This window comes from Diutina rugosa (assembly GCF_008704595.1).
Source record: "Diutina rugosa strain CBS 613 chromosome Unknown scaffold50_size97106, whole genome shotgun sequence".
Taxonomy (NCBI): Eukaryota; Fungi; Ascomycota; class Pichiomycetes; order Serinales; family Debaryomycetaceae; genus Diutina; species Diutina rugosa.
In genome coordinates, this window is record NW_022995098.1 from 2,259 (window position 1) to 24,971 (window position 22,713).

General features: G+C 49.4%; 10 protein-coding genes across 10 annotated transcripts; 6 read left to right on the plus strand and 4 right to left on the minus strand. All coding sequences in view use genetic code 12, as the record gives it.

Moving 5' to 3' along the window:
* Positions 1–717: 717 nt before the first annotated feature.
* Positions 718–1,515, minus strand: DIURU_001466 (acetate uptake transporter family protein; the record flags this gene model as incomplete). The annotated part of the gene is made up of 1 exon (XM_034154012.1): positions 718–1,515. The coding sequence occupies one exon, from the start codon at positions 1,513–1,515 to the stop codon at positions 718–720; it is 798 nt and encodes a 265-aa protein (XP_034013694.1).
* Positions 1,516–4,083: 2,568 nt separating this feature from the next.
* On the plus strand, positions 4,084–4,749 carry DIURU_001467 (uncharacterized protein; the record flags this gene model as incomplete). Its single annotated transcript, XM_034154013.1, has 1 exon — positions 4,084–4,749. The coding sequence occupies one exon, from the start codon at positions 4,084–4,086 to the stop codon at positions 4,747–4,749; it is 666 nt and encodes a 221-aa protein (XP_034013695.1).
* Positions 4,750–5,252: 503 nt separating this feature from the next.
* DIURU_001468 (acetate uptake transporter family protein) lies at positions 5,253–6,137 on the plus strand (the record flags this gene model as incomplete). Its single annotated transcript, XM_034154014.1, has 1 exon — positions 5,253–6,137. The coding sequence occupies one exon, from the start codon at positions 5,253–5,255 to the stop codon at positions 6,135–6,137; it is 885 nt and encodes a 294-aa protein (XP_034013696.1).
* Positions 6,138–6,421: 284 nt separating this feature from the next.
* On the minus strand, positions 6,422–7,216 carry DIURU_001469 (acetate uptake transporter family protein; the record flags this gene model as incomplete). The annotated part of the gene is made up of 1 exon (XM_034154015.1): positions 6,422–7,216. The coding sequence occupies one exon, from the start codon at positions 7,214–7,216 to the stop codon at positions 6,422–6,424; it is 795 nt and encodes a 264-aa protein (XP_034013697.1).
* Positions 7,217–9,818: 2,602 nt separating this feature from the next.
* DIURU_001470 (uncharacterized protein) lies at positions 9,819–11,468 on the plus strand (the record flags this gene model as incomplete). The annotated part of the gene is made up of 1 exon (XM_034154017.1): positions 9,819–11,468. One exon carries the CDS (start codon positions 9,819–9,821, stop codon positions 11,466–11,468), a length of 1,650 nt encoding a protein of 549 aa, XP_034013698.1.
* Positions 11,469–11,556: 88 nt separating this feature from the next.
* SUI2 (translation initiation factor eIF2 subunit alpha) lies at positions 11,557–12,456 on the minus strand (the record flags this gene model as incomplete). Its single annotated transcript, XM_034154018.1, has 1 exon — positions 11,557–12,456. The coding sequence occupies one exon, from the start codon at positions 12,454–12,456 to the stop codon at positions 11,557–11,559; it is 900 nt and encodes a 299-aa protein (XP_034013699.1).
* A 684-nt stretch (positions 12,457–13,140) lies between these two features.
* ERP5 (Erp5p) lies at positions 13,141–13,776 on the plus strand (the record flags this gene model as incomplete). The annotated part of the gene is made up of 1 exon (XM_034154019.1): positions 13,141–13,776. The coding sequence occupies one exon, from the start codon at positions 13,141–13,143 to the stop codon at positions 13,774–13,776; it is 636 nt and encodes a 211-aa protein (XP_034013700.1).
* A 292-nt stretch (positions 13,777–14,068) lies between these two features.
* Positions 14,069–15,337, plus strand: UBA4 (Uba4p; the record flags this gene model as incomplete). Its single annotated transcript, XM_034154020.1, has 1 exon — positions 14,069–15,337. One exon carries the CDS (start codon positions 14,069–14,071, stop codon positions 15,335–15,337), a length of 1,269 nt encoding a protein of 422 aa, XP_034013701.1.
* A 253-nt stretch (positions 15,338–15,590) lies between these two features.
* Positions 15,591–16,866, minus strand: DIURU_001474 (transcription factor TFIIIC subunit; the record flags this gene model as incomplete). The annotated part of the gene is made up of 2 exons (XM_034154021.1): positions 15,591–15,617; positions 15,700–16,866. 2 exons carry the CDS (start codon positions 16,864–16,866, stop codon positions 15,591–15,593), a joined length of 1,194 nt encoding a protein of 397 aa, XP_034013702.1.
* A 126-nt stretch (positions 16,867–16,992) lies between these two features.
* On the plus strand, positions 16,993–20,280 carry DIURU_001475 (uncharacterized protein; the record flags this gene model as incomplete). Its single annotated transcript, XM_034154022.1, has 1 exon — positions 16,993–20,280. The coding sequence occupies one exon, from the start codon at positions 16,993–16,995 to the stop codon at positions 20,278–20,280; it is 3,288 nt and encodes a 1,095-aa protein (XP_034013703.1).
* Between the last annotated feature and the right edge of the window lie 2,433 nt (positions 20,281–22,713).

The following is a 22,713-nucleotide window of genomic DNA, read 5'->3' on the forward strand; positions in this document are numbered from 1 at the left end:
GTCGAATGATCGAGTTTGACTAGGAATTCTCGTAGCAATGAGGAATTTAAGGTTCGAGGTTAATATTACCGACACACGTCAACCGACCGGATGACGTAATAGTAGGAGGCGCTATTTCGAATACAACGAATACGGATGACTACTTGATCATCGGTATGGTGTGTTGAAGTCACCATGGAACCAATCAGAACGCATTATCGTATTTTTCGCGGATGATGTCGACACTAGTTGACGTCAAGTGTTCGTCAGGGGACATCAGCTGCGAAAAAAGTTGCGCGCTTAGGTTAATGGCGAAAAGGGGTTCGTCACGCACACAAAATTTCAGGGAACACATTGAAGCATGTCCACACCACCATATTTGAACGAAGCCAAAGGTCATGTTCGCTACGAAACTCCGATCGACAGCATCACAGGCTTCCACAGAATGATACCCAACTGTGCTAGTAAGATAGTAGCTTAACACGAAATGAAGTGGTCAACCGCTCAGCCGTGTACAATTATAGGTCTCACTTATTATTGAGGCATAAAAGTCCTGGTGACATTTACAGGCGCTAAGGCACGTGCCAGCCACACCTCTTATAGCCACCGTACATGTGGTACCGAAGGGGAAATAACGTTTGGGCGACGTTAACGTCATATGCATTGTGCCCTGTATTGAAAACTATCGTATAAAAAAACTAAAATAAAATATGAATTAGGTCGAATGGGTCCAGCCCTCTAGCCCTTCTTGCCAATCAAAGGCATCGGCAACGAAGGAGGAATGAAGAAAGAGTAAGTGTTCGAGCGGTTGGCAATACCTGCGTAGCCACAGAACCATCCCATGAACCCGGTGATCACTGCCAAGATCCCACCACCTTTCATCACATTAGCCAGACCACTGTAGTAAGCTGCCATCAACACCACAAATGTTGCTTCCAAAAAGGTGAAAGTGATAAAGAATGCCCAGGTTGCCTTGAGAGTAAATGCCCAGCAAATCAAAGTAAATATCACCCAACCAAGAAGCCAATGGCCGATGGCTTGGTTAAGCTGATCAGCGTCTTCGCCATAGGCCTCAGCAATGCCGAAGCCTGGAATGGTAATCGCCCCAAACGAGAACCAAAAGGTGCCATACGACACAAAGGCGGTGCCACCAAAAGTGTTACCCATCACCAACTCCCACGTCCCTGACAAAAACAAAAGCACCCCACCAGCAAACATGCAGCACCCCACGATCAATTGGGGTTGGTGAATGTGCTTAGCATTGGCAATGAAAAGCCCCAACACAACCGTGGTCAAGCCGAAACCAGCAAGCCCCACAGGAGCCGGGTTGGCGAAGCTATGAGTGGGACCAGTCAGGTACCGTTCAACTTGGAACGTACCGGCAAATGCCCGGGTCAAATCTTCACGGTGATACTTTCTGCCCCCCAAAATGACAAACTCTCCGGATTCACCGCACACCTCGACCCGCGAGCACGGCTGGTCGAGAGAGTAAGTGCCGGTTGTCTCCTTGATGATGGACTCCGAAGACAGAGACATCTAGTGAAACTGAATTTTTTTTTTCTGGCAGAAGGAAATAAGCAGAGATTTATATATGTTTGCAGGGTGGGGTGGGTATTGTTTCAATCAATGCTGCTGCCTAAAGTCCATCATTTTCGGCCGGGGTAAGGCGGGTTATGCAGCCACTGACACATACATATATACGGGGAAATTGGGTGATTGTTGAGGGTGGGGGGGACGTCCACACCGGCGTTAATAGCTACTTGATAGAAATAGAAGCTCAATAAGTCAGTATGGCAAGGTATTATCCATCAAACCAGACACTTGGTGTGGTCGTCGTCATCGCCGAGCTCGTATGGCAGGTGACAAGGAAGCTCTTGACTTGAAGAAAAGAAAGCAACCGCAGATCAAAATCCGGGGTCACAAGTGCCTCACCCCGCGGGGGCGGGAGCTCCGCCTCTGTGTTGTCAAAGGCTGTTGGGAGTTTCCTGGAACTGTGCGGCTTTACGCCGACGGGGGAGAGGGGTAGTGGGCCCCTGCGTTAAAGCCGAATACACGCCTATGTGTTAGGAGCTGGGCCGATGAATATCAGAAAAATCTACATCCCGTGGGCCTTCTTAACGTTATATTGATATTATCCTGATATATCGAACAGCACCGTTCGATTTTTCTGTGAGTTTCTCTAGATACATGGTGCACCGTGCGTCCTGCTGGTGCTTGCCATATATTTTTTTAGGTTAGTGCTCGTTCGGCGTTAGACGCAGAGCCTTCCCAATGGGGTTATTGTGCGAGTACAAGGGAAGGAACGAGGTCTCACGGAAATTTGCGCTAAAGCCCTAAATCCCGAGCAACCGTTTTGGTATGCTTCGGGTTTCTATGACGATAGCAGAGTTGCTGTTCCCTTTTTTTTGCAAGAGAATTGAGCAAGTATAACTATAAAGAATAAACAATTCTAATGTGAAATTTAAGCAATTTGATCTCTTTAGGTGTCCGCACTTTTTGAGTTTGTGAAAGTTCGCTGTAAGGGATTTTCTATAGAATTGCATGGGAATATTAATACACGCGGTGTTTGTGGACCGAAGGGGCATTGTGACCGTACATGCGGGTATAGCAGCTCTATATTGTGGAGAAATAAGGTATGGGCATTGTTCCCCCAAGCTTCCGCCATTGTCTTTAGGCTATTTGATACGGAGTTTACAACTAAGGAATTAGACACATTTTGATCGGGAAAGTGTGGGGCATGATCGTTAAACGACGCGTGAAGCTTATCGCCGAAAGCTGTTGTTGGCTTATGCATGTGGTTGCATGCGTCATAGGCGGAGAGGGATCGATCCTGCCAGCCATCAGACTCATGAATGTGATGATTTAGGTCCGTAGTGTTTCAAGACATCACTCTTTAAAGTGTGTAACTAAATTTTCAATTTTTGGACCGGTGGTTTTACGGATTCCCAGGGTAAAAAACAAAGATGAAGTTTGAGGGGAGAGTAGTGCGTTATCACCAGACATACACCGGTAACGATTGAGACCTCTAAGTAGAAGGTATGTAAAACCGAAACGTCAATTATAGTATCAGAAGTACCAGCCGTTCATGTCCATAATAATTTGATTTCCCAAGGTTCAGTGAGGCTCTAATCATACAATGCTCCTAAATGAAGTCATGATTTGATGGTTTTATTATCAACCTGAAGACGTGGGAAGTTTCTTAAGTCCTAAAATAATACAAGAGTATTAAACTCGGTCAGTCTCCCTTTTTTTTATTGCATACTTTTGAGAAAGGCTCTCGATGAACTCATTCAATAAGCTGTTTTCAGTTTCAGTGGGAAAAGTTGAGAATAAAAGTTGAAAGATCTATTTATACTGTGCTAAATTAACGATGATTGAAGATTGGAATTTTTATTTGCAAGATCTGATGCATAATGAAGGTGAACTCAAGTTGTGAGAACAAAAGAGTCTGTAGACTCCTGGGAAGACCTCTGAAAATTGAAAGTTAAGTCACATTGTATCTATGAGAGTTATTGTGAGCATCGGAGTGCCTGTGGGATTAAAATTTGGAGATGGTTGATAGATTCTGGAGTTTGCCGACAAATTCCAAAAAGGCTTTCACTCACAAATGGTACCTGAAAGAGGTGTGAAAAATAAATTGGCCTTTTACAATCAAAATGAAAACTTTGGATAACTATTATCAAGTTTTTATTCACACATCAACAACTTTCGCCATATACTTGATGCACTGTATTGAAATTATGCGCTGCACCCAACGGAAACTGATTAAAAAAATTCTACAACCATCCCGAACGCTTCTTTCAGACCGTTTGTAACTTTCAATCATAAAGGACCTTGCAACAATTGCCCTTGAATGAACATACCCTTTCAGTCAACTTCTATGCTGTGATTGTTTCGTTGAAATCTGAGATATTTTGGCAAAATTATACTCGCAAATTATCCAACAATCAGCTTGTACCCCGATAGTACACAGATACCACATTATCTCCATGACTGGCGTCAAATTGGTGTCACAAGTCATCTAAGTCCTCCAACGGCGTTAAGTATGTACCTGCATATAGTATACACCAATGCCACCTAGTTCGCGACTCATAACAAGCCGATATGGATAGCCAGATACTTCAGCTTATCGAAAGGCTAGACGAGGATGCTTCGACGGTAACGAAGATAGATGAGTTGCTTGCGAAGCTTTTGCCATCAATTGAAAAGCTTCACGTGAGCCGCTACGTCTCCCCTGAGCTCCAGCTCTTCCTCGATCTCCAAGATGACTTCAGAACCAACTTGACCAACGCCTTAGTCGAAGTCTATCGAAACGATGAGTGGAATGCCGAGCAGGTCTTGGTAGCCAATCGCGTACTTCAAGGTCTCCTTATGATTCATCCAGCGCTGAGAGTGGTGTTCCATCGTCAGCGCAATATGGCGTCCATCATCAAATACCTTGGCCATGAGGATATGGAGGTGGCGAAATCAACAATCATCACTCTTATCCACGTTATGATCAATGACCTTCAAAATTTCCGCATGTTTGAGTCCGCTGGAGGGTGCAGTGCCCTCATCAAGAGATTTGACCTTGATCGACAAGATCAGCAAAATTTGAACTATAAGGTGATTGAGTTCCTTTTATTTTACTTAGTTGATGAGGAAGGAGGGCCAGAAGCTTTGACTGGTGCTCAAAAGCTGGAGCTTTTTCGTTCAGATTTCGCCGACATCGACTGGCTCGTGGAGAGTTTAAACGATATGAAAGCGGAATTGGGTACAATCAGAGAATAGCGACAAGATTAAGGAGTTCATGAACTACACTTTTTTGCAGGTGTTCTAGATTTTCAATTGCACTTAGCCCTGGTTTTCGTCTTAAGTGTAAAGTCCAGTCACGAGCAATTTCAAGGTATTAACCAGCGACGATGGGTTTTGCCATTAAATCGAATCACGTAAGGCATTTTCAAGTCCACGAATTTCAATGCATAGAGGCGTGTGAGTTATCAGAATGTGGTAGTCGCAGGTCGCACTCACGTATTGGCCCATTTTCACTTTAGAGAGATTTTGACGAGGGGTACCTTGTCGAAGCGGTGACTGTAATTACGGTAATTTGTCTCCCGAGTGCCGGCGGTATACCACATTGGTTGGTGACAATGCTTGCTCTCAAGATCTCCCCATATTGTGGAGATCGGTGGACTTTATTTTCTGATGGTTCCATTTGGTGAAGGCGAGGAAGCTATAGGTTTCAAGGGGCTGCTATATATGACTCGTTGAGGATCCACACACAGCAATCATCTATGGAGCTGTACTCATCCCCTGAAGGTCTGTCCAAAGACGCTTCCCGCTTTGGACCTCAAATGTCCCGGGTTACCGCGGACCAGGACTTCGTCTACTTGGGCAACCAAAAGTTCTACCGCCTGGACATCCAGCGGATGTTGGTGGACGCCTACCAAGGCGACCGCATCCACGAGGACGCCCACAAGCCCACCGTTGCCCCTCCCAGATTCGGCAACGGCGCTGTGGCCTTTGGCATGGGCACCTTTGGCATCACCGCTCTCGTGTCGGGGTTGTTCAACTGCAACGCCTTGGGGGTTACTCAACACCAGTTGATGATGCTGGTGGCGTACTTTGCTGGTGGCATGGGACTCTTCATCGCTGGCATCTGGGAGTTTGCCGCTGGCGGTCTCACCTTTGTCGGAACGTCGTTGGTCAGCTACGGCGCGTTCTGGTTGTCGTACGGCGCCCTTTACACCCCGTCGCTTGGCATTGTTGCCGCCTACATGGCCCAGGACCCCACCCAACTTCCCAGTGCCAAGGGCTTTTTCTTGGTCGCCTGGGCGATGTACTCGTTCATGAACTTGACGCTTGTGCTCCGGGCCACCTTTGCCTACATTCTTCTTTTCGGTCTGATTATGTTTGCGTTTATCTTTCTCGCCGTTGGCAGCTTCAAGAACAGCCACACCTACGAGATTGTTGGCGGTGTCTTCAGTATTATCACCGGTGTCACTGGGTTTGGCGTCATGTACGCTGCTATGGCGTACAAGACGGAAGCCTACTTTGTCCCCGACCCGATGTTGATCCCCCTTTACGGCACTAAGCCCAGAGAAGAGGACCCACACTTGTTGCACTTGATGAAGGAAAAGCACCGTGAACGTCACCCCAAGAAGATCCACCCTTACTAAGGTGACTTCCACCAGACCTAGTTTATCCTTTTTTTTTTTAACTTTTGTTGTTGACATCATTTTAGTTTATTTGGCATCATATAGGTTAACGGATATTAATTTGTTCGCAAGCATGTTTGACGTAATGATTCGCTTCCCCTCTCGTTATATGCATACTACTAGGTACTTTGCGTCACTCATAAATATGTGTTATTGATGCCAAATAATATATAAAAAAAAACTATCAAAGGAAAATTAGGTCTGTAAAGAAGAATTAAAAAATAAAAAACCGGTTCAAATCACCATTAAACGGTGAGCCAGCGGTTCTTTTTGGGCACCGGCATAGGGAAGGCATGAGGCACAATGTACGAATTGCCCTTATTAGCGATACCGGCGAAGCATAAGTACAACGAGAACAACGCCGTGATCACCGCCACCACACCACCAGCGACATGGACGCCGTGCTTGCCTGACATTTCCGCTGCTGAGAGAAGAATGAACGTGATCCAAAGGAGGAAGAACGTACCGAAGAACACCCACGTCGATTTGAGGGTGCACAAGACAAGGATGAAAATAAAGATCACCCAGCCCAACAAAAAGAACCCGATGGCGTTCTCCAATTGTTCTTCCTCGCCCTTATAGGCTGCACCAATGCCGAAAGACGGCACCGAAAGCGTCATGAACGCCCACCAGAAGGCGCCAAACGAGCAGAAAGTGGTAGAGGCAAAAGTGTTACCCAAAACCATTTCCCACACGCCAGCCAAGAACAAGCCCGACGACGCGAAAAACGCCGCCATCCCGGTGATGACGGCGGGCACCGTGATACTCTTAGCACCAGCGTAGTAGAGACCAAGTACGAGGGTGGTGATCCCGAACGCCGCCAACCCGAGGGGCGACGGGTTGGCAAACTCGTGCTTAGGAGGAGGGGCGTAGCGCTCGACCTGGAACGTACCACCAAAGGCGCGATTGAGGTCCTCGCGGTGGTACTTTTTGCCGCCAATGATGATGTACTGGTTGTTATCACCGCACAACTCCACCTTCAGCACGGGGATCGAGTTGATGCTCGACAGCTCGATCTTTTCGCTGGAGTCGCTGCTCATTTTGGAGATAATAATTCTCGATGTTGGAAATGAGGTACGTTATATAGCTCTGGACACGAGGCAGATGGGGTAACGCCCGATATACGTATCCAAATCGGTGAGCACTTTGTGGGGTTGCAGATTCCCCATCTTTTTGCAGCAAGCGAAGGCGTATTACTTTATGCATAACCAGAGTGAAAATGTGGAGAACCGCATTTTCTTCACCACCAGGAACCGCGGACACACCGGACCAACACCATCATCGTCAGCATCGTCTGAGGAACATGGTGGTGGTACTATATCCATAAATCCAAGCGGTCTAGCTAACAGCGTCTCGGAGTAGTACCTTGATTGCATTTAATTACAGCCCTGAGCATGGGCACATAACCCGACATCCGGCACCCCAAAAAAAATTTGGTGCGATAGCCGGGGAAACACTGTGGCAGTGGGGCAAGTGGGGAACCGGAAAGTCGTCGGAGTGCGCAACGTCTCCGCATCTGATAGAGTATGTCGTCTGGGAAGCATACAGGCATCAGTCTGCGGGACTCCGTTGAGCGCTGACCATCAACAACAGCTATAGCTGTGACCATCGGCGTTCCGTGGGGACCATGCTTTGGAGCCACAGCACGCGAAAGGGAGTAAAACCGTGGTGGCACTGGCTGCTGGCAACAACAATTGCACCACGATTAATTGCCAAGGCTTTCATGCGGAAGAATCTCTGTGGTGGAATTATCATTGTTAGCACAAACACGGATCAGTGGATGGTCTCCGCATCCTCTAGGGGTGGCTTGTGCCGTCACAAGTAGTCGTGATTCGAATACTGCCTAGTTACCCGCGCTTAGCTAAGTTTGCTTCCCCTCCAGACAAGTGGTCCCCAAGACCAATCGACAATCCCATTGGCAAACTCAACAATATCACTATTGGTCGTGATTAGGGTTGCACCCACTTGGTTAATGAGATAGCAGTTGAGTTCGCGATTTACCCGCCCATGGGAATGACTATGTGCAGGCGCCATCGCGACCATCGATATAAAAGTTTTTCCCTCACAACCGATTCTTCATTAGTACGGTGATGAAACTTATTACAGACCTGTTCGAGAAATCTTTAAGGACGATAAAGCCTCTTCTGAGTACTGATCCATAGCCTGAGCCTTGATGTTTGATTGCGTCGGGGCTGCAGTCTAAACCGTCGTATGCATCGAACCCTATAGGTACAAGGGGGGTTGGGTACATCATTGTCTTCTCCACGTCGCTGTAGCCGTGGCTGAACAAACTTCACCCTAGCATACCCCGCTGTACGCTTACCTCTGTTGGGCGCCAGTCGCCTGCAACGTGGCTGCTGTGGATTATCATCTGAAAGTGTAAGATGGTATGTGCTCATCGAAGACCTTCCACGCGTCAACGGTTGTAAACCCCGAGACCTAGAGCAACGGCACCATGACGAGTAGATACGTCAGTCCGAAATCATTACCATAGCGGCATTGGTAAACGTTGGCGTGTATGCCTGGTACTCTCGCTTCGAATCAGGCTATATACTCAGGGAGTGACTCGTGCTGCGGCTCGTAAAGCCGACTGGTGTTCACCGAAGGTCTGAGTTAAGCATTGTTCGTTAGGGCCGGCCTTGACTCCTGACGGGGAAAAAAAAAATAAAAGTAAAAAGTCAGGCTACGGGGATAACGAACAATCGCCGAAGATACCTGAAAAAATTATTCTGAGAGGTCACCACAAAATTTAGGATAATCAGACGATAATATGGAATGTGACCATCTCTGCCACGACTAAATCGTAGAGTAAAAACGTGGGGTATGTGTTTAGGCACGCCAAATACGATGGCTAAGAAATCCAGAGACTAAGCCTGGTCGTCAGTTCCTTTTTACCGATAGCAGCAGCTCCGCCTTTCTCCATCCTGTCTGAGGTTCTCCTCATAGCGAGTGGGGAACCTGCCCCACTGGGTGTGGGGTCGGTGCATGTTGCGAGTGGGGACGTAACCACCCAGCCACAGTTTATGCCCCGTGCCAGCGCTAGAACCAAGAGGCGGGCGTCTTACTTGACGTCACTCGGTCGTACGAATTAAGTTTGGGAATCCTTTGTTTTGCCACGCAGCAATGAATCGCAACGAACGCCAAGGGGTACTTCCATCGCTCCTTCTATTTCTTTGATTAAGGACTACCGGCCGGGTCTATTTTTTCTTAGAAATGGCCGTCTTTCAAACGTGATATCCAAGCTGTCCAGAAATTGGTTTTCTACACGATATTCGAACTCAAGCTCTCAAATCAGTTGCGAAAGCTTCCAATTCCGGAGAGCAGTCAATATTGCATCATTTGAGTCGATTATTCCGCCTCTCAAAGCAGACTACATTTAAAAATTGTTTTTTCACTTAGGTGGTTAGTGATTGTTTTGATCGCACTACCCTCGTGGCTCAGTCCCTCTAGCAATCAAAACAACACCACCCACACAGAATTTCCTAAGCTCTTCGTTTTTACAACTAAACCATCTCTTTGAGCTACTGACAACTTTAAGAGCAATTATATTGCTCGAGCATGTCGAATACCGAAAACTCGAACACCAACGATATCAACCATCTTTAGTATACCTGCAGGTCATCGCGACCAGCCGACACCACGATGACCTACCCTGTGCCCCCAGGCAATCGCCACCGCCGCATCGTGGTCGAGTTTGGACCGCTCAAATACTTCCACCTGATCATGTTCCTCTCCGATCTCCAGGCGAAGGAGAACGTCGACATCGTTGACGTCGCCAATCTCAATTCGTTGACGGAAGCGGAAACCGACACGCTGCTCCTGTTCTGCCTCGAGTACGTCGACGACCTGTTCACCGAACTGATGCGAGCTCTAATAAGCTGGCTCAGCCGAGAACCAGAGGTGCTAGACCGCATTGGCGAGGTCACCTACCATATCCACTGGCTGCCTCACCACAAGTGGATTGACTATACCACGGAGGAAAAACTGGTGTACACCGAGTTTATGAATGCTGTTGAGCGCTATGTGGGCGAAGCCAAAGTGAGACACGTGCTGATCATCCAGAAGTACGATATCGAGACCACGGTGGCCATCACCGACCCGGCCGAGATCGATAAGCTTGCCCAGGAGATATGTGATGATGTGGTCAGATGGCGGCATTTGAAGATCTTAGACTACGGGGTACTGAGTTTCCGCTTTCTCCCCACGCTGATCTCGCTCGCTGATACCATGGAAGTGCTTAATATCGGTGGTGGCTATGCGCTCGAGACCTTAGGAGGGTTCCATATCCCCCGCCTCCGAGTGCTCATAGCTCTGCAGAACGCATTGCACGCCATCGACGAGGTGCTGTTTCCGCTGACGTTGCGTAGATTGGAGTTGCTGGACAACAAGATCTACTTCCTCAGCTACGTGAGCTTCCCCCCGTTTCTCGAGCACTTGGACGTGCTGCAGAACCGCATCGACACCCTCAAGGGAGTCAACTTCCCCGCCACGCTTGTGCTGTTGAACCTCGCGTTTAACCCCATCGAACTGCTAAAAGGGGTGCGGTTCCCCGAAGGGCTCCGGTACCTCGACGTGTCCAACATCCCCAACGAGTCGATGGCAGGCATCAGATTCCCCGACTCAGTGACTAATTTGAATCTCCAGGCGCTGATGACCACTACTAGAGGCCTTAAACTCCCACCGATGCTCACTCAGCTTTGTCTCTGCGATAATAACATCACCTCCATCAACCCGCTACGGCTCCCGCTGACCCTCAAAGTGCTCTATTTGAACAACAACGCCATCAAGACCCTCAACAAGGTGCTGTTCCCGCCTAATCTCCGCGAGCTCTACCTCGGCAATAACCTCATCACCACCCTCAAAAACGTCCACTTCCCGGCGTCGCTCGAAGTCCTTGATATGGAGATGGACCCAGACTTAATCGGCATTGACGACGACTTTGCCAAGCGCCAATTAACTCTGATTAAAGACGTGATGCTCCCACATAATCTTCGAGTGCTCCGCCTCGGCTACCACGCCATCAGCCAGCTAGATCTGGTCGATCTTCCTCCAGGCCTAGTCCTGTTTCTGGCGTGCTATAATGGCCTCCACACCTTGCGAGGCACGCGTTTACCCCAGATGAAACTCTTGGACTTGGCGGGTAACCCGATGCTTACGTTTGACCATTTTGTGCTCCCCGAACTGGTCACCGAGCTTAGGTTAGCCCCCGAGCTTCTTAGCCATCTCCCACCCTACGTCATTGATCGGATCAACCAAAAACAGTTGCTATTGCGCCAGCTGCAGCCGTTTTAACCTATGCATTTGGATTACTTTGGGCCCTGGCGGGTCCGGACTAATATACAGTAAATACCCACTCTTTTTGTCATCATCCCCTTAAGAATTATTCGTCGTCAGATTCGTCATCGGACTTGTCGTCCTCGGCCTTCTGCTCCAACAACGCTTGCAATTGCGCGTCTTCGTTGGCAGTGACCGCCTTAGGTTCCATGATCACCTTCACTTCACCACCAGCGGCGGTGATTTCCTCGGTGACGGCGGTGATAGCCTTCTCCAACAACGCCACCCCTTGGTTCTTGTCCAACGCCTGGACCGAGATCACGTAAAGAGGCGCCGCCGAGAGCTTCGCCTTCACCTGCATCGTCTCGGTCGACACCGCTTCCGCCGCCTTCAACGCCCGCTTGATGGCGTCGATCCCTTCGTAGGAGAAGCACAGCACTTCGACGTCGGCTCTGACCTTGATCGCTTGAGGAGTCAAACGACGCAGAATGTACAATTTAAGCTCGTTGAGCACGTCTTCCGAAGTCGGCTTGATGTCGTCGAACACCAGGGGTTCGGTGATCAGCAACTTGAACGCGTCGTAGGCGTGGCCGTACTTGCGGTTCAACGGCCAGCCGATGGTCTGATACAACTCCTCGAGGGGCAAGCCGAACTTTTCGGCGCAGTGGCGCAAGATCAGGTGGACCGCCTTCAGCTTGTTGTAGCGCTCATCGCACTTGACGATGTCTTCTTGCGACACCCGGCGCTTCAGCAAATCGATGTAACCCTTTTCCTTGTCGACACGCAACACGACGGCGACTTCGTTCTTACCCACCCGGATCAACTTCTGGATCGACCGGATCCGTCTTCTCAGCAATTCCGACAACAACACCATCCCCTCAATGTTGTCGTACTCCAACAATTTGACGTACGCCCCCATCTCGGCGATCTCCTGGACGTTCACCATCACCACCTCGTCGACTTCGGGGTACTTGTTCTCATAAAATCGGCAGTGGCTCGAGCTCATGGTGCTTAGTGGGCGCTGTTACTGAGGGTCTGCGATGAAAATTTTTAATTGAGTGCGGGTGCGACTCACCGGTGACTCGTAGCGAAGAGACGTCTTTAGGGGACCGGTAACCCCGAAAAGCTTAATTCTTTATCGATTTGAAAACGAAGGAAACTATAGAACGCTAATTGGTTAGGGCCAGCGTAGACTCGACGTAGTACACGTTGTCCCCACGGGGGTGGCGGTGTGCCCCTGACGCGGTGGCGACAGCCGAGATGACGACAATTAAGGTAATGTTGACAAGTTGAAAATCAATGATTTGCCCTCTCTGCCGTATAAACTATAAACAAAGGATAAGTTATTATAAGAGATTGATTATAAGGACTGAGGACTTTTGATATAGGAGATATACAGGACTTTTCGCACACAAGTATGGCTGATTAGGAGTGTAATCACAGAATAATGTCGATATGAATTACTAATTCTAGGTCAAAACATATACTTAACTTCACCTTTGGTGATAGTGACTTTTCATCACCCAAAATGACGGCTAATTATCACCAGTAATACATTTTCACTTCGTGAAATTTCCGTCGCCGTCTCGTGTCTCCCGACACCTCCGACGCGCGGCAGTGTCGATAGCGCCACGCACGCGAGACTTTTTTCCTCGATCAGAACCGGCCACGCGTAAACTTTTCACCCACCATGAACTGGTTGTTGACGCTTGTGTTTGTCCATTTGGCCCTGGCGCTCCACTTCTACTTGAACACCGGCGAGTCCCGGTGCTTCTACGAGGAGCTCCAGGCCGACACCTTGCTTGTTGGCCGCATTGAGGCCACCGAGCGCGTCGACGGCACCAACGACTACCGCCACAACGGCAACTTGAAGGTCAAGGTCACCGTCGACGAAACTTTTGACAATGACCACCGGGTGTTGGACCAGAAGCTGTCGTCTTCCGGTGAGTTCACTTTCACCACCCAGGACCTGGGGGAACACCTGATCTGTATCACCCCTGAATACACTGACGGCACCAACAACAAGCGCCACAAGGTGTTCTTTGACTTGGCGCAAGGGTCGGCGCACGACTTTGTCGACTCCAAGGGGACGAAGAAGGTCGACGACTTGACCACGCGTATCAAGGCGCTCAACCAGAAGTTGACCGAGATCCACAACGAACAAGAAAACTTGCGCATCCGCGAGGCCACCTTCCGCGACCAGTCGGAGCTGACCAACGCCCGGGTGGTGAAGTGGTCGATCATCCAGTTGATTGTGTTGGTCGGCACCTGTGTCTACCAGTTGAGACACTTGAAGTCGTTCTTCGTCAAGCAAAAGATCGTATAGAATAATGAATGGTAATCTAGTGGATTCGTGATATAGTAACGTTTGTCCGGAAAGGGAGAATCTCTCAACTTGAGGGAATAACATTAGTGCTCTCATGATCATCCCTATCGATCTTCATTAAATGCTAACTGTTGAAATGAACTATAGTAGTAGGAAGATAGTCATCTTTATGTTTTAAATTAAACTCAAACAAAGACGCGTATTCGGTATAGTTTCTTGCTACTTGTCAAGGCTTATTCTTTAAGTGATGTTCGGGGTTTGTTAAGTTCCCATCTCGCTTTCGCACCTGACCATGGATGAGCTTACCCGACTCCGAGAGGAGAACCAACGCCTAAAGCAACAGCTAGCGGCTCAACAACAATCGCAAACTAATGGTACCCACACTGAGAGTTCATCCACTCCTCAAACTGAACTCTGTGCTGAGGAATACCTCCGCTATGGTCGCCAGATGATCACCCCTCATTTCCATTCCTTACAGGGACAACTCCGTTTACGCCACACTAAAGTGCTCGTGGTGGGTGCTGGCGGGTTAGGGTGTCCTGCGATCGCCTACCTTGCTGGTGCCGGTGTGGGAAAGCTTGGTATTATTGATGGCGACACTGTGGACGAGTCAAACCTCCATCGGCAAATCCTCCATACTACCGCTGGCCAACTAAAGAGCGAGCTGGCCCAGCAGTTCGTCGACCGTTTGAACCCTCACGTGGCTACGGAGATCTACCCGTTTCGCCTTTCGGCTACCAATGCATTTAACCTATTTAGTGGCTATGACGTCATCTTGGACTGTACCGATACTCCGGCGACCCGTTATTTGATTAACGATGTAGCGGTACTTTTAGGCAAACCGTTAGTGCTGGGTTCCGGTTTGAAGACCGAGGGTCAATTCACGGTGCTTAATTTCAACAACACGGGTCCCTGCTACCGGTGTTTCCACCCCAAGCCGCCGCCTCCCGATTCAGTGACGTCGTGTAGCGATGGCGGTGTCATCGGGCCTGTGATCGGCCTTGTTGGTACCGCCATGGCTACCGAAGCCATCAAAGTTATCACGGGATACTATACCGCTGACAATTTCAAACCATTTTTGGCCGCATACTCCGCTTATCCGTTCCAGCAATTGAGACATTTCAAGATGAGACCGCGAAAGCCTGACTGCGCCGTGTGTCTGGCTCAGGCCACCATCACCAGACAATCGATTGAGGCGGGAGAGATCGATTATGTCGCATACTGTGGACGCGTCACCTTCGACCCGCTTCCTGCCGATATGAGAATCAACGCGAACCAGTTCAACAAAGAAAGCGTCATCATCGATGTTAGGCCAAAGGAACAGTTTGATATCACTAAGATTGACGGAGCGATTAACGTGCCCATCACTGACCTTAGCCAAGCCAATGTGGACAATTTACAGCTTGACCACAGTGCTCCGATCACGGTGGTGTGTCGGTTTGGTAACGATTCCCAGATAGCTGTGCAAAAGCTTCGCGATTGGGGGTACACCGATGCCGTTGACGTCATTGGCGGCCTCAAGCGGTGGCGTCAAACTTATGGTGACGTCGTTGATTACTGAGCAAGCAGCTCGACAAACAAAAGACCAGCCACGTTACCGGCGGCATAGATGTGGGCCGTGGCCGGATTCTCGTTCCAGCCGCTAGCGGTGAATGAAATCTCCGCAGGAGTCACCAGGCACTGGTTATTGGCTTCGTTGGGCAATTGGAAGAAGTCGCCGTTAATTTTAAGCTCACGGTTGATATAGGTCACTTTCCATAGCTGAATGGGGACAATCACTTTATTAGACAGCTTCACCCCGTTTAAGAACTTTCTCACGTAGTTGACGACGAAGAAATCGCCTGCCAGAGTGCCCACTATCGCCAACGGGTGGCCTAAACGCTCCAGAGCCGAAAACGTAGTGATGTCGGCTGCTGGTCGCACCAACAGGTTAATCAGCTCGGTGGGGGCTCTCAAAAACATATACGACAACGTGTCGAGCGCCAGGGCCACCAAGTAAAGTCTAAGCTTCGGGTTATACAGCGGGCGAAGCCACGTTTTAGGAGCAAACGCCGTCAGCTGGCCCACGACATAGTTATCAAGCTCAACCGCGCACATAGTCAGCCCCAGTGAATTAGCCACCACCACGTCCTTTCCAGGCTCACTAGCATTAACCAAAAGCGAATCGATGGCGGTTTTGAACAAGTGGACCATCCATTGCGGCTCGGTAACCCCATCACTATCCACAGGAGCGGGCACTTCAAACTGAGCAATGTGGCCGGTGGCAGTGCCGACAATCACGTGGCTCGAGTTGCGGAAGCTGAACGAGGTGATGGTAGTGTCTGGCACCGTAATTGTCATCAGCAGTTTAGTCAACGATACCTGGCCGTAATCACGACTAATCTTGATCGCGTGCCAATTCCCGTCGTTGAAACAGCCACATACCACCCCTAGACACCCTGGCACCGATAGCGGAAGCCATTCCAAGTAGTTAGTGACCCCTACTACTCCAGTAGTGTCGATAAGCAAATGACGAGTTAACTCGCCGTCACGGTATCTCCACACTTGGATCAGCGTCGCGAGACTATCGTCCATCTCCTGGTTAAACAACCCGAGCCGTTCGTGGTTAAGACTTTCGGCGATGGGCGCGTGGACCACTGATAACGCCACGTACTCATACTCGGCCGGTTCCAGCGTCGGGAGCCATCTGAGGGCAACAATCGATCCACCAACGTCGGCAATGGCTCCCACCCGGCCAAACACGTCCATCAGAGCCAGGTCGCCGTTGGTGAGGTCGACTTTGGCGGTGTTATCGTCGCGTTCAGCGGTGAACAGCAATGGCCATTCCGCAAGCAATTGGTCGCGTACTCCCTCTGTAAACTCACTATCAGGGAAGAAGTCGGCGTCTGGAAGCGGCTCGGGGCTTAAAAACTTCTCCACTGCCGCCACGGGGGGGATGGCGATGCACAGCTCAAATCGGCCTTTATACGCCAATACTTCATCGTAGTACTCGGGATCGCAACCGTAAGCGTAGCGCAACCGCAGCTTAAACAGCACGTCACGAGTATTGGTACGTCCCACCAATACCCCTCGCGGTTTAGCGGTAGACATGATTGTTGTTTGCGGAGAGTAGTAAGATAGTGATGAACGCTGAGAACGCGCTTCGGTTACATAAGAGCTTACATAACCACTCCCCTCAGTGGCATCAACTATAGTACCGTACGCTCCGTAAGTGCTATGGACGTGAAGCTGCTATCGCTGGAGCTCTTCGCTCAATGCAAGCCCACATGCGTTGAGTTGTCCCAGGAGGTGGCTCAACCGCAACCAAACTTCCAGCGGATCGGCCAGCTCCTCTCCCAATTGCTCCACATCCTCCAGGACCACCATCAGCAGCACAAGAACCAAGGGTATATTCTCGCTCGAAACTTGGCGGACTACGTTTTCTTTCCTCTTAGTGGGCTTCTCCGCCACCTGCCTTTACCTCAGGACGTCACCACCTACGTATTGGCGATTATCCAGTTCTTATTTGACCACAGCTGGAACCTTGACCGCAGCCATACCCCGGAGTTTACCGAGCAATTGGTGATGCTTACGGTGAATTTATGTGGTCCCGATACCCAGAACAAACCTCGCAGTTTCCAGCACGCCACTTTCGCCCTCGTTTTGCTGTTGGTGAGACTGTTGCCTCCCGATGCGTTTCTGAAATCAGACCAGGGATTCAGCCAGCTTAGTAAGATCATCACCATTGATTTGAATACGTTGGACCTGTTTCAAGGACAGTGTACAGCTCAGGAAGACGTCGACGTGACCACGTTGGCGTTGGAAGTGTTAAAGCAATTGTTCACTCGCCGTGTAGTGGACCCGGAAGCAATGGCTCAGGTACTTCCAGGTGTGGTGTCAAAACTTGTGAAATTCACCAAAAATGTCACTAAAGTCCACTACTCAGTGGTGACCCTACTCATTACTGTGCTTAAACTGTTGATCAGCAAAGTGTTCAGTGACCGCGACTTGAACGCCACATACGTCGTCGAATCCGATCCTCGCCGCCTCTGGCAACAACAAGCAGCTGCGAATGCTGATGCGGAAGGGTTTAAAGAGGAGACGAAGGTGGAGATACACGCGGCTACTGAGGTCCGCACTCAGAGCTGGCTCACCGCCACTGCGACGCAATTGAAATTATCGTTAATGGTTCTTTTCAAAAACATTGCTCATAGCCAGGAGGGTAAACCTCAGGCCATCAAACCGCTTTATCGAGCCGTGATCTCGTTCTTCGGCGAACTATGGCACACTTCGTTCTACTGTCTTTTCACCGAGATATATAATCTTGCCGTGGACGTGGTATCATTGTTTGAAGCGATGACTACTGAAGGTGATGCTGGAGAAGGGATTACCGCCGTGGAAATGATGTCACTTGCCTACCACGAAGAAGACGATATCGATAACCGACGCCTGCTTATTACTAAGCTTTTGAAACAGAAACTCCCTAATCTCATCGACACTAAGTTTGCTCCCACTTTGCAATCATCAGAAGACGTCAAAGTGCTCCACATATTGACTTCAATCAGACTACAACTTGAGATCCTCCATCGCGTGATGACGGACAATTCAGGATGGTGGCCAGCGACGCTTGCTCGCGTAGCTACCGTGCTTTGTGATGGGGTTCAGGATCAGTTGGACCGTGATAATAAACCGAAACGAGTGAATAGAGCAGTGGAACATCAGGTGGTGCTCCCATCTCACATTGACCAAGAAAATCTTGCTCAAATCTCCACCAAATCCGACCCGGTGTCGGCGGCTACCGAAGCCTATAATCACAGTTTAGTGACGTTATCGAAGACTGAGGATATTTTGGGGGAAGCCACCACTAAACTCTCATGGTTCAATGACTTTTATAGTGATGAAGTGGAAGCGGCGATGGAGCGGTTTCTCCAGGCGGTGGGAGCTTTAGCTACCCGTCACCAAGTGTTTACCGAAGTGATTGACCAATTGCTCAGTTCTACCCCACCAAAGGGGATCAATTTATGGGCAGTCAACCACGTCTCGCAACTGTCGCCACAAGCGCTGGCTAACTTTGATGTTAATGAGTTTTTGGCCTTTGACGATGATGAAGCCATGGAAGAAGATGAGAGCGACGAAAACAACCATGTGATGTCGCTTTCTGTAACTGCAGCTGAGGATCTTATTGATGATTTACATCGGAGACTTCTTGGTGGCGGGTCATCGTCTGTCCGCTTTGGCTACGGCGTGGCTCTTGACGTGTTAGGGTCAATTTCCGCTTTAGTGTCTAAAGACCAGTACCAGCAATTGGTGCTTATGGACTACTTGTACCCGATGCTTGAGGCCCTTACATTTCCCGGAGATATCCACACCCATGCTGCCCACGCCTTGACTCAAGTGGCGCAGCAATTCTACGACGGGCTGATGGCTAAGCTTATTACTGACAATCTGGACTACTTGGTCGATGCTATCACCGTCAGACTTAATAGTGGTGACTTGACCCCGCTGCTTCCAGGTTTACTCCTCGTGGTGATTAAGCTCTGTGGCCCCGATCTTCTCGGACAAAACATGTTGGGTGACGTGTTCAGTCTGATCTTTGTGGCAATGGATTTGTACCATGGCTATCCTGTGGCCATGGAGGGGTTCTTTCTTGTATTTCACGAAGTGGTTAAACAAATCAGTCGCCAATACGTGGATCCTACGCCAAAGATTGAGGACGCTGCCATGAACGAATCATCGTTTGCTCCGTGGGGGATGTCTAACTCAGCGCAATTAGCGAAATTCGTTGAAGACAACCACCACATCGCCTACCCTGAATATGATTCTACCAAAGAGTACTTCACTCGACCACGAGACGCTCCGTTTTCGGAAATGGTAGATAGTGACGATGAAGAAGACGAAGACGACGAATTAGGCGATGAACCACCGTCCACTGACGTTGTGGAATGGCAAGGGCCCGTACCTCAATCGACATGGCAATTGGCATTGTCGATCTTTACTTACGGGTTTAAGCTTTTATCACAACCTCATCGCCGTCTCAAACACCTGATTTTGCAAACGCTAAAATCAGTGTATCCGATTTTGGCGACAAACTACAACAAAGTGTTACCGGTGATCACTGCCAATTGGAACGTGCTCATCACCATGATCGCCGGGGCTGATGCTCTCCACGATGACGATCGCGCCCTTGTGGTATCGTCGTCGTCTACACCGGCCACCATTACTGCTGCGGTTGACTTAGCAGTGGACATAATCCACAGTGATGACCAGCGAGAGCGGAGACTGCTTTCCCGTCAATTTAATGACAGCTGGCCCCGGCTCCAACCGTCATTGACGGCAAACCCTCGCTACCGCTCCGTCTATTCTGGGTACATCATGGCGGGGGTGAATGCCTACAGTCGCATGATTGACGACGTGACCAAGTGTGCTATGGTGGAGTACTGTTGTGACGCCGGTGAGTCGAAGGCTACCATGTGCCGTGAAGCTCAAGCCATCGCCTGGGTCTACCAAAAGGGCTTATTGGCGTAATATACACCGAGTGGACATTCGTTGAAGAGGATAATGGGTCGATTGCAATGCAGGCGCGGTAATTTCCCTGATGACTATAATTTACCTTGGTGATTGTGGAGGAGGAAGGCAAGCAAGGGTCAACAAGACTAAAAGCAATCTCCACTGCTGTTCAATCTTTCGACGCCATGTCGATGCTCACCACTTAGTGGAGAGGTTTCCGCAAACAAAGTCAGGCTCAGTTACTGGCGTTACACGTCAACACTGATAACTCCGTTAAACAGCTTATTAGCGACATTCCGAAGGTATCAGCCAGTGATAAAAAGAAGCTGGCACGGCGTATTAACGACTATCGCGACGCTTACACCCAGGAAAATGACCAGATCACCATTGACTTAACCCTGGGCAAACTTTAACGACGTTGAAGCCGAAATCAAGCGTCAGAAGGCGACTTCAAAATTTACCGAAGCCTACAAACAAGCGGTGAGTGCTCTTGCTGGCTATGGCATTAAGCAGCGCTGCCAGCTTAACGCGAAGTTAGCCGCCTATGAAAGGAACGTGAACTTTGCTGAAGATGTGTACCGGTTGGGGTTGATGCAAATTCTTTCGAAAGCTCACAATGGGGATAATGTCAGATTGAAAACCATTCTGAATGTTGAGCACGGGTTTATTGAAACGGAGTGGGGTGAGGAGGACGTTGTTTTGGGTTTGTCTTTATATAGTAAGGAATAGTACGAGAGCTGAACTCAGTAATAGATTTGCAAAGGGTACTGATTAAGATTGATACAAATCCGACCGAAACCACTTGAGGCAAGTACTACCAGAAGCACTGAGGATTTAGCTAAAGTTTCCAGTTCCAGGAGATATAATCTGACAATAATCGTAGCAATTCAATTTTATCATCAATGCAGTTTCGGGATATTCAATATGAGCAGTATGTGGCTCACAGCGAGGCCATGCTAAAGAGGAAGACGCCCCCGCTCCCACCCCATCAGTTGGAACCACCGCCCCCACCAGTCCCCCCGGCCTCAGCCCCAGGAAATCATGCACAAAGGAAGCAGTCAGTTGTCAATGTCGTTCCCTCGACAGCGACGGCGACAGCGACGGCGACGGGTTCTCATTTACCTCATGGATTCTATCAGAATTCTCGATCACTGTTACCTCGAGGATTCTATCAACATGTTCGACCACCGGGCTCACAGATTGTCTATGAGCGGCAGGCGCCATCAGTTGTCGCCGCACCCCCGCAAGGCTCTTCAGTACCACCACTGGCGATCCCTCACAATTTGTCGTCACTGAGGTATACTAAGATTCCTCGGCCACCCGGATTCCACAGCCACCAACATTCTTACCAGCTGTTGCCACTGGCTTATAATGAAACCAACACCCCGCAAGTGAACGAGACTCTGGAAACTTGCACGCTTTGTGGCCACGTTTCGGCACGCGGCGTGGATGCAAACAAACACTTGAGGTCTCATCGCGGCGACCTGTTGACTGGCTGTCTTTTCTCATCACTCAGCAATTGTTACTGCCCAAGAAATTGCAGTGCCAGCGAGTACAAGCACCACATGCTTCTCCACCACTTTCATTTCCGCATCTTAAACCCGTGGAAAGCCCCGCTCAGCACAATGATGAACCATTTTGGGATTTGTGGGTGTGGTTGGGAGGGCCGGGCCGAGGAGTGGTTGTATGACCACGTATTGTCGCCAACTAACCCATGCCTCTTGGCAGAGGTGCCAACAAGAGATCGATAAGCATTATTATGTCATCAGCATGGATTCAATGTCTTTGAGCTTGATAAAGTGCGGTTTGGATAGTCTCGTCTCACGCGGTGATGGTTACATATGCTCACACAATTGTCAATTATTCGATGGTCGCGTGGTTCCTGGATATAACCATCGTCATCGTTCTCGTCGCCAGGGCAAAGCTTCTAAGCCCCATTCAGATCGCGTATTATCCTGCCGATCATCTCGCGCCTAACCGTCAATGAGAGAGACGAACGAGGCACGGCGATCATCCACATCAACCACGCGTCAGAAACACCGAAAAATACGAATATACTCAGATCTATTCGATCGATGCTAATCACAACGGTAACAAGAACTCATTTCGATTTGCTGATAACTCGGTGGCTATGCTTTGAGGAGACCTTGAGGAATATCTGTTCGCTTGTTGCGATGATGATGACGAAAATTCTGGTATTGTGGGCGACATCGTGACGATATGTGGCTCGGTAACGGCGAGGCGGGGAACTACCGCTCGGGATTACCATATATTTAAGCCGCTGGGGATATCCATCTCCCCATGCCAGCCGCCCACTTACCATCGTTTGACCTCGTGTTCGAAGGGCGAGTCCTCCTCGCCTATTTCGTGTGGAATCGATCGGTGCAGCCTCCATTCACGGGCTACCCACTGTCATTATCCATCGATAAGCCCCACAAGTTTGTCCACATC